Raw genomic sequence first — 15,399 nt, 5'->3', positions numbered from 1 at the left:
CCAAATTAATTTGCATTTTAAAGAAAGACTTCTTATGTTCATTGCTTTGGGCCACAAAGCGCAGGAACGTTTCAAAGCAGATACATATATAATCGACTTTTTTTCTCACTTATGCAATGAAGGTATGTCATATTTTGTGAATATACAAAAAAGTTGAGTTGGGCATTCAGAAGTTTAAACTGTAAGCATATGAAATATTTTTCCAAGGTGTTTCTTTTTTTTTTTTTTTTTCGGCTTTTGAGGAAATTTTCTTCTAGGGGTATCCATTTCGCAATTTATGCAAATTTACGTACCAATTCATTCATTGCAATAAGATTTTCTTATGTGACCAATTATGCGATTAGTTATATATGATTGTTCCTTCTTATAGTTTGCCGTAGCATTCAAAAGTTACAACCATTTTAAATTCAAAGGCATTTGGCATTTGGTTGTAACATTCTTTGCACCTTAAATTATGGTCGCTGGCATTTAAAGGCCGTTTATTCTGCTATTATAGCCGAGATTACACGTTTCGTAATGCCGGCACATGGTAATTGCTTCCAGAAACCATAAAAGAGAGATCTCGAAGTTTTATGTGAGGCGTCTTTCAAAACAATCGGCGTCTGCGCGTTATTATCTCATCGCCTATTTGTTTATATACGAGATTGTTTCGAGACATGAGATAATAGTGCCGGTGAAATAACTCATGAATCGACAAAATCTTTGACAAAGCTGCTTGTAGAGCACCTGGTTCTTTTAAGTGTGGCGATGTCAAATTTTCGTTTAATTTTTAAAGAAATAATCATATTTTTTATTTTCCGTATTCGAAGTATTAAGAAGATATTATAATTACCACGACATTTTAATAAATCTCCACGTTTTAGATCTTTCTGAATTCTAAAAACCAATTTTCGGAAAATGTCTGTGACAAAGGTAACCCAAAAACACTTTAATCAAAACACTTTAATCAATGAAATTTGGTATATGATCTATTTTCCAAATTTGTATATTTCCATCAAATTTTGAATAATACATTCAGAGTAAGTCTTTGTATCTGACGTTTGAATATAATTTATCATGATAACTACAGAACGAAGAGAGCTAGATAGATAAAATTCGGTACACAGATTTATCATCTAAATTATGCACATCTATTAAATTTTAACCCGTATCTAACAAAGGGTTGGACGTTTGTCGGTCTGTACTTTCAAAAGCATGCAAACCCGAATTCAAAAACGCAGTGACTTAATTAATTTTGTATATGATTTTGTGACTGTAATTGTAATTCGGTTGGCAAAAAACGCGTCTAAAACACAAACTCACTTTTATTAGTGAAAATGTGAGAAAGTCTTGGGGAGATCCGCCTGATAATTTATATGATTTTTCATGATATGTTTTTCTCCTCCTATTGTATATTGTGAAAAAATGAGCACGCACATATTTTTGCAATTCGCACGAATTCCAAATTCTTTCATTTCTTTTTATTTTCGATTGCATGAAGTATAGAATATAAGTTAAGAAATACGACCTCGAGATTTTGACGAATCTTCTTTCTTGAATTTATGCAAATATCTTAGATATTGTGTCTGTTTGTGAGCGTCATAACTGAAAAAGCAATAAAAAAAGTAGGAAAGTGTCATTTAGTATGGGGTCTTAATAGTGCAATCTTGTATTTTTATAGATTTTTTTGGATGTAATCTATGAAAGAAGTTTTAAGACATCTCTTTAAACGGAATTATGAATTTGCCATCAGTTGGTGATTTGAAGAAGTTTCATATAATAAATTCCATTAAGATGATTTTTTTTATGTATATTATTACTTTTACAACTGCAATAACGATATTTCATAAGTTTCTCAACTGCATGCGACACGGCTGAGTACCGTATGGGTTATAATAATGTGAATAGAGAACATATATTCACATCATGACTCATTGCAGAACACTTCCATTGGCTATGACTTTTTACATATTGCCATTCATCTGCCTTTTTTTTATTTGCAATGCGTACGATATACAAAGGAATTTGCTGGCTTCAAAAGAAAAAGGAGCGTAACTTTTTCTCAGATGATCTCTCATTCTTCCTCTTGATTACAATTTCGGCCATTTGTTTAGAAGTGAGCTCAGATTTTAGCATTTGAACATTTCGTGCTTCGTAGTATAGTCAGAAAAAGATCCAAGTTTTTACATTATATTTGACAAATGACAATACATTATATTTGTTATTTTGTATATGAGATAGAATTAAGATGAAATGAAAGGAGGGAAAAATTTGCTTATTAGAATAACGTGACCTTCAAATGCCCATGTTCTTGGATTTAATTAATTGGTGATTTTTTGTATGTTTTGTGATGATGCCAGAATCATCAGTACTCATGCCGAATGATTATACGACGAAGGCATTTAAAATGCTATTTGTCGTTTAGAACGTTTAACAAAGTTACACTTTCCGGTACTGAGCTTTTATCTTGAGTTATCGGCTGGGCCTCAATGATCGACTACAATGCATCTAAATCAATGTATAATTAACTATAACGGTGTCCTTCTATGAGTGATTGTCGATTTCAGGAAATTGCTCTATCATGTGAATGGCCTTAAATGAAAAAATTCAAGGTTACAGACAAGAAACACGATTTTTGTTGAAGCACATGTTTATGTCAAAAAGTGTGGACAGGAGGGAAAGTTCTACACTAGCATAATTCCACAATATGGTATGGTTTAGGTTTAACTTCGTCATGTAGTTAAATGAATCGAGAATGTATTTTGAGAGACAGTATCGCTTTCTTTAAATCGATTATTAGTCCAATATTTAATACAGATATATAACTTAGAAGTGAAGGCCAAATATCGAATTTCATTAGTTTAGATTGATGTGTTAACGAGTCGTCGTGTTAATTAGATAGACCGACAAATAGACGATAGAATCTAGAATGTATTTGCGTGACAATATCTCTTCTTTCCTACAGATTTAGTCTAATAATACAGATATATAATTTAGAAGTGAAAGCCAAGTATCGAATTTCGTTAATCTAGATTGACATGTTAAAAGATATCTGCCTAGGTTGTCAAGTCAGTTTTTGTCTAAAAATCACAATTTTTTTATTGTTTCCTTTGAAAGACCAATTATTTACGTTTCCAAATCTGTGTTTGCTGTGTTTCTACGATTATTATATCCGAAGATATAGATGTTTCTTTAAATCAAGATTAACGAAAACGAAACCGGAAGTAGCACGGAAATAACCGGAAGTCAGTTATTTGCACTTCAATACCATTAATATTCACTCATTAAAATTCATTAAATGTTCTGTTTTGAAATTTGAATGTGTAGGGCATATTCAAAAGCGAGTAGTTATTCAACTGAGAGCTTTAAAAAATTTATTAACGAAATTTGTAAACGAAAGCTTACAGATATTGTCATAAATATATTACAAAACTATTACGGCATTGCAATAAGATCAAATGCTGGTAATTTATTGCAGATTCAAAGTGCACCACTTGCTGCATTTGCTCATGTTTGTTCCAGAAATAAAAACTCAATGCATGGACAACGCCCAAAGGGAAAGGATTCTTGGTGCAAATACCAACGTGCACTTTCAGAAAGCAGAATTATGAAGACTCAAGTATAGGACTCCCAAAAAATATTATGAATTTTATTAAGCCTGCTTATATTAAATTACGTGACCAAAATCTTCTGGTAAAATGCCTTCATGGGAGAGCACAAAATGTTAATGAAAGTTTGAACAATCTATTATGGATAAATATTCCCAAAAATACGCATGTTTAGTTAAAAACTTTGAGTTTAGGGATTAGCTGTATTGTTATTCAATGATGGATTTTTCTATCATAATAGAAATTTTTAATGAATTGGGTATTATTCCAAGTCATTTCAGGCTAACACAATACAGTAGCTTCGACAACGAGCGAATTGTTTCTGCAAAAAGACATTCTTTGCCTGTTACAAAATTGTCTAGAAAAATAAAATGGGCTATCAGAAAGAAAAACAATTTAATAAAACAGAGAATAAGGAAGGCATTTGCTACAGAAGTGGTGCATTTTAAGTGTTTAAAATGAAATATTATTTTAGATGTATACTAATAAAAACTTTAAAGGCATTTTTTAAAGAATATGTTTTTTGTCAAAATTTTACTACGCAAAACATAGTTCCACAAAAGCTTATGGATACATTTTCTTGAGATTTTGTATATATATTACCATAAGTGTTATGAAGGCAATGAACTAAGGATTTTGGTTTAACATTAATAGTTTTTTATTTTTAGCACTTTATTGCCAGTAGTACCTATGATTTTTACAGTATTTTTATCATAAAAATGCTTGAAGATCCATAACTTTTTTCATTTGTATACTTTTTTTAGCTTTAAGTTCATTGCCTTTATAAGCACAATAACTATGTTGTGTAGAAAAATAATTCAAATTGGAAAATTTGAATTTAATGTAGAGTGTTTTGCTCTAATTTCCTCAAATTTTACTTAATATACCTCAATTTAATTAAGTAAATTATTTTTATATTTTTCTAATTGATGTTATTCATTATTTTGAGTCATAATCACCAAGAAAATCTACTAAGATAATCAAAGGATTTTTTTAAAATGCGCTTCCGAACCCAGGCAGATACCTTTTAATGAGTTGTCATGTTAATAGATAGACAGACAAATAGACACAAGAATTTAGAATGTGTTTTGGGTGACAGTATCTCTTCTTTTCTACAGATTTAGTCCAATATTTAATAGAGATATATAACTCAGAAGTGAAGGCCAAGTATCGAATTTTATTAGTCTAGATTGATGTGTTAACGTGTCGTCTTGCTAACAGATAAACCAACAAGGCGGAAGAATCTGGAATGTATTTTGGGTGACAGTATCTCCTCCTTTCTACCGATTTAGTCCAATATTTAATACAGATATGTAATTTAGAAGTGAAGGCCAAGTATAGAATTTACTTATTTTAGATTGATATGTTAATGAAACGTCATGTTAATAGATAGACCTACAAATAGACGAAAGAATTTAGAATTTATTTTGGGTGACAGTATCTCCTCCTTTCTACCGATTTAGTCCAATATTTAATACAGATATATAATTTAGAAGTGAAGGCCAAGTATCGAATTTCATTAGTCTAGATTTACATGTTAATGAGTTGTCATGTTAATAGATAGACCAACAAATAGACAGTTCCGTCATCAGAAAAGGATAGGAAGATTGATCGCATTCCAGAAGCAGCCTTTGAATAATTGTCAGATATACCGGCTACAAAGCTGTCATGCCCTGATTAACGTTAATTCTCTGATAGGAACTTCCTTTTCAAAGTGCAATTTTATTGCTTATTTGATTAATGTCCAAGAAACATATATCAAAGACAAGAAAATGTAAAATATTGCAAGTATGACACAACATCATGCTAATCCAAAAATAATTTATTTTCTGAGAATATGCGAAGAATTACTCTCCATATTATTTGAAGAAAAAATTGGATAAAGCATTATAATTGTCAAAAAATTTGAACAAGACATTTTGATGATTTTCTACATTTTATAACTCAGTTCGACGAAACCATTTTTGAAAATGTGTCAGTCGGTTTGTTTATATATGTGTGGCAAGGTTAATTAAGAAATTTCATTTAACGAGATGTTTAAAATTTTCCACGATTTCAAAAAAATTATGACTTTTTGGACCAAATTCTTTCTGCTCATAAAAGACTTCAGATGCATGAAATCAATATCCCACCACAATATATTTTTTTTTCTTTTCTTTTAAGCTATGCAAAAATCATATTTACAGAGACCGTTCAATACGTCAATCGTCACTGACAATGAACAAATATGATGTACAAATTTTTGGTGCATAAATTTAATTGTTTCCGTACTGGCATTCCATCGTAAAAATAATAAACATATTTATTTGAGCCTAAATTGTCGTAATAAGATTCAAAAACAAATTTTGAAAAAAGTATGTAATTAGAGAACGCCGTGCAAGCTATTACAATTCAATGAATATTTTTTTACATTTTATTTTTGAAAGAGCAAAAATTGCTTGGTATATTTCAGTAATCATTGCCAAAAAATATAACATTTACGAAATAATAAAACCTAAATTTAAATTTTAATACATTTATAATTATTTTATAGATAAAAATCGATATGGTTTAAGGATATAATACATTTACAAAATCTTTTTTTGACTACATTTTATAAAAGTTCTATGTAGATATTCATGATAAGGCCGAGAGATGAATTCTAAAGTATTTTTTTGTTATCAAAAATTTAAAACAATCTACAATTGCAACTCTATAAAAGTTCCTATATGCTCAATGAAATTTTTATCTTAAAATAATGATCCAAGTTCAAATTTAAATATAATTAATGAGAAACCCAAAAATTTGTTACAAGACAAATTTTCTATGAAGTTTTAAAATAATTAGATTAAATATTTAAATAAGTTAATATGTGATAGCAAATTCTAAAAATTATAATTTGCAATTTCAAAAAAATACAAAAGAATTAAGCAGAATAAGACGGAAAGTGTAGAAATAATGAATGAATTAGTTGTTATAGAATTAGATATGGATACACGAATATGTTAATTTGAAATGTTTTTGTATTTATAATCAATTGCTTTCAAAAATGAATAGATGCAATTTGATAAATATTCCAACAGGAAGAGAACTCTTTGTTCACTTACTATCTATTTTTTTGAACAAGAAGTATTTAAAATATTAACAAATTGTTAGGCAAACAAGTTAACTTCAACAAAACAAGTTATTTTGGTCCGTAGATTCGTTTGTTTCCTGGTTGGAGATAGTATGGGGGGTTATATTTAAATCAGCAGATGTTTTGTTTTCAAACAAATGTACTTTGAAAGCCCCACCTAACTTTCACCTTGTTTACGTGAAAGAAAAGTCTTACATAATTTCTGTCGCTTTTAAATCTTAATAATATCGTCTCAAATCATACATAACAATTTTGAAAAAAAAATAATCTATGTTTATTCCTTTATTGCTAATTACATACTCTATCGCATTTAAAATTTGATGCTCTATATGTTTTCGATATTATTTTGCAATTTAAAGAAACTCTTGGAGAATTTTATTAGATTAAATTCATTGCATGTCCTTTTGTTAAAATCATTGCTGGCATATCAATAATAAACTAGTCTGGAAATATTTATTTGCAAAGTTCTATAACTGGGAAAAGCATCCTGAATTATATGATCTTCAAACAAAAAATAAAAATAAAAACAATAATAAATAAAGTAATAAATATCATTCAAATAATAAATAAAAGTCGAAAAATAAAACTGAGCATTCATACTAATATACTTTCATGTTGTTATGATTAATTTATATAAACTAGTTTCATATAAAATTCTAAAAGATAGAATTTTTCAAAGCCGTTCATAACATTTAGAGAAGCATGAATGATACTATTGTTTCATTTTTTTCTTTTCAAATTATTTATATTTTTTATAACAGTTACATCATTACAGTTTAACCAAATTTCATTTCAAGTAGTAATTAGATGGCGTCAGTGCGGCGTGTAAATGTTACTTAGCATCTGTTGGGATACGTATTTCTGAATTCTAATTAATTTATGAAGTAGGAATATAATTAATAAAATATTGATTTTTAGGCTATAATTATTATTTTAATTTATTAAAATTCTTTAAATAATTTATCTATACATAATTAAAATTCATTTATTTAGTAATTAAATTTTCTTAATTTAGTAGTTAAATGTTCTTAATTTAAAACTATTGTTGCTTTATTATTATTATCTTGCAGTTCTTATTGTTTTTCGTTATTATAAAGGTTTTTCTTGCAGTACTAATAATTACTAATTAATATAATATATCATTTTATACTAATTAGTTAGTTTAGTTTCATAATTATTATTAAACAAATTTTTCCTTAATTCAAATTTTTACTGTCGGCGTTTCACCAGCATCTGACTGAATAGAATACATTGTTATTACATTTAGAAAATATCTTCATTAATTTTAAAAAAAAGAAAATCGCATAAAAATAATTTTGAGTGAATATTTAATGAAACAGATCACTCACCGTCATTCTCCTTTCCTCCGGCTTCTGCTCCATTTCTGAATTTTTTCTCATCCTGACATCCATTCAAAGTTTTTAATCCCAAATCTTCACCCATTTTGAACCATTCCTTCTTCACTAGATCCAAAGCAGTTCGCGAATGATCCCAATAATGGAGAGCGATCACCGCCTGTTAAAATGAAGCGCGGAGTTCAAATGCGCATGCGTTAAAAGATTGAAAAAGAATGTTCCGCTCTGTGCGACAGAAGGACAAGTGTTTCGGTTAGCGTCGCAAGTACGCGGAAAATGAATGATTTGTAAGAATATGCTGACAAAGTTAAATAAATTGATTTAAGAATGTTATTGGAGAAAGTATTGGCATTTCATAACCTTGTTTTGACAGTGCGTACTATATATGCACTTTCACAAAAATGAGCTTCCTTTTTGCAAATCTGAAACATCTAAGAAAAAAGAGTCTTTGGAATGAATACGTTTCTCTATATTTTGATGAACATTCAAAACAAAATAAATTATTTTAAGTAAATATATTTTATAAAATCAAATTTGCCCATAACTTACTTTTAAAAATAATTCGTATATTCCTATCGCATATTTTTCTTAAGAATGTTAGTTTGATTGTAAATTTTTGCAAGTTTCTACAGAATAAAACGATTTCCAGAAAATGATTTAATACATTGTAGAATTTCAATCAGTATAGCAATTCATTAAAATGCTTTAGAGAATTTATTAAATAAATGTTTACTAAAATTTAAAAATATATTATTTTCATATAAAATTCTTTCAATTTAATATTTAAAATCTCTCTTTTTTTCTAAACTTGATGAAGAATTTAAATAATTATATTTTTGAAAATCCTTGTAAGATCGAAGGTCTAGTTAAATTCGTCATGTAATGAAGACATTACATGAATCAATATCATCAAATGAAAATTATATCCAATTTGTTTTTTATTAGAGAAATATGGGAACAGTTTTGATACTATAGAAAATTATTATTTTAAATTGAGGATTCAGAGATGCTTAAAAATTTTCGTTGAATTTCAGTTTTTTTCTATACTGTCGAATAAATGTTAGAAGAATAGATTTTGTCATATAGCTTCAATATTTTGCATATAAGGTCTGAACTGTAATGTCTATAATTACGAATATCAAGGGCCGCAAGATAACTTAAATATTTATAACCTTTAAGCAGGAAAGTGCAAGGACACTCCAACTGCTATCGAATTTACAACTGCCATGTTTTACTTATCAAATGAAGAAAATAAAAATATCATTTCAGTAGACGACCTTCGCAAAATGTGCGACTTTCACTGCTTCGTATAATAAAAATAAATTTTTAGACAGATTTAAAAGAGGAAACTACTATTTGGATTTTTCAAAGGGATGGAGTGAAAAATAATAAAACCAATTTTTAATAACACAAATTTTATTTCTTTACTATTCGCCTTTGGGGATCAGTTAGAGATATTGGTTAGATTAAATTTTACATATTCATTGGTTAGATTTAATTAATTTACATATTCATATCCATGATCATGTCAGTTGTCAGACATTTAATTAGTTTCATTTTAATTGTCTTACATATATTCTGTTCCTCGTGTATATGAACTTTTTTAGTGGAAATCAATAATAGAGCTACTTAAAACGTCTGGTTCATCTATCTTTTAGTTTTAACGGTATTGTAACTTCATTTTTTTATTCGTCTCGTAAATTACACATATATCAAACAAACTACTTCTTATTTAGCTTTCAACATAGGAAGAAATAAAAACAGTTTGAATTTCAGGGAAACAATGCATTTGTTGTCGGTAATTAGGCAAGAAAACATTTTCTAAATTGCTAAAATTCAGAAAACATTTATATGAACATTCAATTGATATAATTAAAAGGATGATTTTTTTTAAATATTGAAAAGATGACGAATTCATTTTTATGCAATAATATTTTTGGAATTTATCGGAGAAAAATGGGGAAACTCAGGTTACTTTTTAATTAATTAACATCCTAATTAAAACTAAAAAAAATTGCTCAGAGATGAAAATTTCTCTCCTCCAACTTTTGTAAGTGTCAAATTAGGTGGTTGTAGGTTAAACGACACACACACACACACACACACACACACACACACACACACACACACACACACACACACACACACACACACACACACACACACACACACACACACACACACACTTATCTTTATTATTAGTAGAGGTTCAAAAAATTCATTTTATTTATTTGTATTTGAAATCATAGTCTTCAAAGTCAATAGTCATTTTTATAAATAATATAAAATAAGAAGACCAATTTTTTTTCTTTAACTCATCTCTAGGTGCTCCATTCGTTTGGAAGCAATTTTTTTAAATTAATCCATTAATGGATAATTAAGTTCTGAAAATATTAAAATAATGCCACCAGAATACATAAATATTCAAATTTATAGCACATCAAAACAAGACTGGAAATTACGGAATTTCCCCTTGATAATCAAATCAAGATGATAAAAGAGTGTAATACAATTTGTAATAGATAGTTTATGGGAATTTAAAATAAATTGAAAAATCCAATATTAGATTGCAACGCGTCATGATTTATTTTTATTCCGCATATAATGTACGTCCCCAATTCATTTTCGAATTCTATGTGTGTGTATATCAGTGTCAGTGTAATGTATCAGTGTGTGTGAACGCGTTTATTCAAAAATGTAGCGATCTGCGTGGTCGAAATCCCCCATGCAGCTTTTATAACGAAATTACAAATCTGTATCAAAATTTTAATGAAATCTCTCCACGAAAAGAAATAATTTTCCTCGATTTTTTTCCCTGTAGAATAAAGCTAAAAATTAAGCGGTATGTGTATAAAAATATTTTTTAATTCTTTGAAGAAATTATTATACACGACTTTCAATGACTGCTCTCATGAAAATGGGTTTCAGTAATTTGCTCAGAAAAAATATGAAATATTTTTTTGAGTTACCGCTAACGGATATAAAATTAAAAGATATTGAATAAATAAATACATAAATCCAGTATAACGATCAAATTGCTTTTAATGAAAGGTTTTATTTTGAATTTTAAGATAATGAAAATGTTATGTAAAAACAGGTTTCCGAATGAGCCTTATATGGTAAACACTAAAACAACGAAATCAAGAAACACTTATGACAAACATTTAGAAGAAAAAGTAATTTTAGAGGATTTTTATTACTGTCAGGTGAGAATGTTTGGTTGAGTAACAGCCACATTATTTTGATAAGACGTTTCTTAGCAATATCTTTACGCGGAACAAAGAGATGTTACGGAAAAAACAATCAAGAATTTTGTAATAATTTTAATATCTCCATAAGATAAAGTCAAAATGAATCTCGCATCAAACGGAATGCTGCTGTGAAAGGTTTTATAGACAAAGGCTCTACTACAACTCAATAGTTAGCTAAAAAGTACATTAATATTTATTATATATTTTTATGTTATTCTATAATATAAGAAAATGTTATTTGACTTCAGTTTTGTATTTTACATTAATTTTATTTTATTTATAAAATGTTATGTTACAGTACATGTTATGTACATTGTTTCATTACTGGAAAAAAATTAGGCATCTAATATAGCATGGTCTTTAATAAAAGCCATTATAACAGTATAAGGCATTTTCTCGTATATTTAATCATACTAACTGTCAGAATATATAATATTATTATAGATAGTTTCAAAGATATAATACTCAGCAGACACGTCCACAACTTCTGCAATCAAAGGGACACGGCCAAAAATAAGGACGACATCTGATATAGCATACTTCAACTCAGTTGAAGAATGCGCGACCATATATATATATATATATACAGTCGAAATGCACGACTATTCTTTTCCTATTTGAGTTTCATAACTGAAGTCCAGAAGCTTTGAAACTAATTTTACTGACATTGAATTAAAAAAAAAGTTTTAAAAGTAAAGTTTTAAAAAGTTTTTTTTCTCCAAGAATCCATGTACAACAAATTATGAATAAGGCAGATATTTATAAAATTATTTCGGGATTTATATGTATTTTCTAATGAATGTGACTATTAAAAATCATGTATTTTTGTACAGCACGACTATTCTTTATAGTCTGCTGTAAAGAATAGTCGTACTGTAACATAACATTTTGTACAGAAATAATGGCAACGGTTGAAGTGGTGGTTCTACATTCGAATAGAAATAATGTCGAGGCGAACACTTCATTTTCTGCAGATTCAATACTACTTCCTTAAATCAAGTTTTTATATATAACACGTGCCAATGTGTTTTTTCTTATTCACTATGAAATTCGTGCTAGTAATGGTAATGATATTGAAAAATGGATTCCACATGGTAAAGAAATTGGCTATTCCAGTTCTTTCTACTAACCACTACATTTCTGTCAGATATTTAAAAATAACTTTGCAGAGAATGATGATTTTCCTTAACAAAGCTTGAATGAAAAATTTAAAGAAAATAATGCTCGTTATAGCAAATGAATTGGGGATTTTTTTTTAATAGAAAGAGCAAATTATTGGTACTGAGTATCTAAATCACAAAATAAACGTTTCTATTTTAATCATAATAAATTCTGGAAAAAAATAATTCGGAATGGCATTTTCAAAAGCATTTAAAGCGTTTAAACATGAAAGTTATTTAAACAGCTTTTCAGTTTAGCACGATGTATCCGATGTAGCCCGGAGATTTTTGTAAAGTTGTAATAAGACAGCATTTATTTGAATGCATTCTTTTATATTTTAGAAATTATTTAAATTTTATATCTTAAAGAATAGAATTTTTATTTTCTCGTATACAATGTTATCCCACACACACAAAAAATCATTTTGAGAATCTGACGAATTTTTACTTTTTAGATATCTCTGAATCCAAAAAACTCATTTTGGAAATTATATCTGTCTGTCAATTGTCAACTGTCACTGTCTGTCAAAAGCACGATAATTAAAAAACGCCTTAAGCTAGAAGGATAAAATTGATGCATATTCGTTACACCAAATTAATAGATTTCTATAAAATTTTGGAAGATATCCATTCAGAGGAAGTCTATCTATCTTTTTGTCCGAGCAAAACTGAAAGAGTTAGATATATAAAATTTGGGAAAAGTATTTAAAATTTTTTTTTATATTTTGGCTTAGTTTTTTAATATAGATACGTATCGAATTTGAAATAACATTCATCAAGGGATTGATCGTCTGTCGGTTCTACTTTTGCATGTATGTAAAAAGGAGAATTCAAAAACACTAATCCAATTTACCTAAAGAAATAAAATTTGGTAAACCTAATACATTTAAATAAGTGATTTTTTTCGAAATTGGAGAAGTCTAAAATTTAAGCAATATTTAGAATCTAGAAGTAATGTTTAGATTTTTAGACTTACCATATTTTTTATTAGATGTCATACAATCTCGATTTTTCATGTATTACTTCGCTACGGAACCGGAGGATTTCAAATTCGAAATCCAATTCTACCGAAGGACCGTCGTGTAAATAGATCTGGTGCACGCTAAATCCCTAAGGATCAAACATCCTCTCGCTGGTGTGGCATGGAAGTTTGGAGATGAGTGCCAGCTCAAGTGTTTTCCTCGTCATCTGATCGCGGATTAAAATTACTATTTCCGTCCCCAAATATCTCCAATGTTGCTTTAAAACTGCACGTTAATGTAATTATACTAAACTAAACAAATCTTAGTGTATTAATAAAAATGAACTCTGTCTGAGCGGAGATATTTAATTGAACAGTGACTTTAATCCCTTAAATCCGAGACGAAAATACATAAATTCTGTCTGTCCTAAGTCATTTTAACATAATTTTCGTTTATATGCAAAAAGTATTCAAGTTTCGAGTACACAAAATATATGAGGTTGGGAACACATTGGCACTAGGCTTTTTCAGTTTGGCGGTGGAATGGTATAAAGTCTTTCCTTCGATGATGTGTTCACTTTCTTTAGCAGAAGGGCCACTGAATTGGAAATTAACTGATAGGATTCTCAGAATCTGGCATTATGTTGCCCAGCAAGGGCCAGCTTGCCTTTATCACATAGTTGTTGCTTAGGCAATTCTTTTATTCACTTACAATCCACACTGATTCATAACTTACAAAGTATACAAAGATGAGTCGGCAGAACTTAATTAAAATAAAAATAGAAGATATAAATCTTTATTCTCAAGCATGGAATTCATTTCATTTGGATAATTCATTACCAAACTATGCACAACACAAAAAAGAGCAGAAATATCTATTTTTTTGTCATAAGATAAAAAAAAATAACTCTCAAAATGCTTCATGGCAACACAATTAACGGCAAATCTAATGGAGAAATGCGAAAACAAACTGAAAAGTTAAATATCGTCTTCCTCAAGTGTGGATAAATGGAATTATGTATATCAGCGGGACCTTGTAACTCATATTCTTATAACTTTTTAAAATCTCTAACAAGAAAATTCAATTTCAGCGCACACCAGATCTACATCGAGTGTTAACCCTTTGTCTTCGGAAAAGTAATTCGATGCATAATTATTCACCTAATACAAAGATTTGTTTATGGCTCTGAAAAATAAACATACGTAATTGTTTTAAGTTGAATTTCTTTGAAAATTTAATCTACATTCTGTAGGCGTTTTTAAAATTCAAAATTGAAAAAATTAAATAAACAAAACGCCAAAAGGATGCACCGTCTTGAATGGTGAGTGAAGAGGCACCATCCGAGTGCAGAGGTTTAATAGACTGGCAACCCAGAGGATTGCTAATAGAGGACAAGAGAAATAAAAATTACAAGGGAACAGGTGTCGCAACCCATGTCGAGAGAGTGAAAATCACGAAAAACACTTGCGAGTCTTGAGTCCAGAAGGAATTATGAATACACATAATGCACACATACGGGTGATGGATGTCCCCATTCAGTATAAGGTAGAAATTACAAAAGAGGTTTAGCACAAGCCTGTTGGTAGAAATTCCTGGTGATTCTGGGTACATACTTACTGCCCGAACTCTTGAATGAAGCAATGAACCTCGTTCTTCTGCAACACATCCTTCTAGAAATGTTGCAAAGTGTGCCAGTCGCACTGCTGCGAGGCATGATGTTCATGCATGATGGTCTCCTGCAAATTCTCCTGCGTAGTTTCATCTATGCTACATATCAAGAAGTTATACTGGACGGGCGGGATCCATTGCTTGGCTTTCCTTTTGGTCCATTTTTATTCAACTGTTTCACCTAAATCATTCGTTTATGCGAAGTCAATGGACACAATGGAGAATCTCAAAACGTGGATTTCTGTCGCTGCGGCAGCCATCAAAAGCATATCTGGTATCTTCGAGGGAATTTGGAAATTAT

The 15,399-nt window shown here is 29.3% G+C and overlaps 1 protein-coding gene across 1 annotated transcript in view; it reads right to left on the bottom strand.

Annotated features, from left to right (window-relative positions):
- Nucleotides 1–8,307, bottom strand: part of LOC129968537 (synaptic vesicle 2-related protein-like) — a 57,801-nt gene extending 49,494 nt beyond the window's left edge. The window contains exon 1 of the mRNA XM_056082524.1: nucleotides 8,052–8,307. Within this exon, the coding sequence (XP_055938499.1) occupies nucleotides 8,052–8,145 (94 nt within the window). The 5' untranslated portion in view covers nucleotides 8,146–8,307. The remainder of the gene's footprint in view (nucleotides 1–8,051) is intronic.
- Nucleotides 8,308–15,399: the final 7,092 nt, after the last annotated feature.

Source organism: Argiope bruennichi, chromosome 5 (genome assembly GCF_947563725.1).
Source record: "Argiope bruennichi chromosome 5, qqArgBrue1.1, whole genome shotgun sequence".
Taxonomy (NCBI): domain Eukaryota; kingdom Metazoa; phylum Arthropoda; class Arachnida; order Araneae; family Araneidae; genus Argiope; species Argiope bruennichi.
The sequence above is the reverse complement of the archived record's forward strand: the minus strand, read 5'-3'. Positions and strand labels throughout refer to the sequence as shown.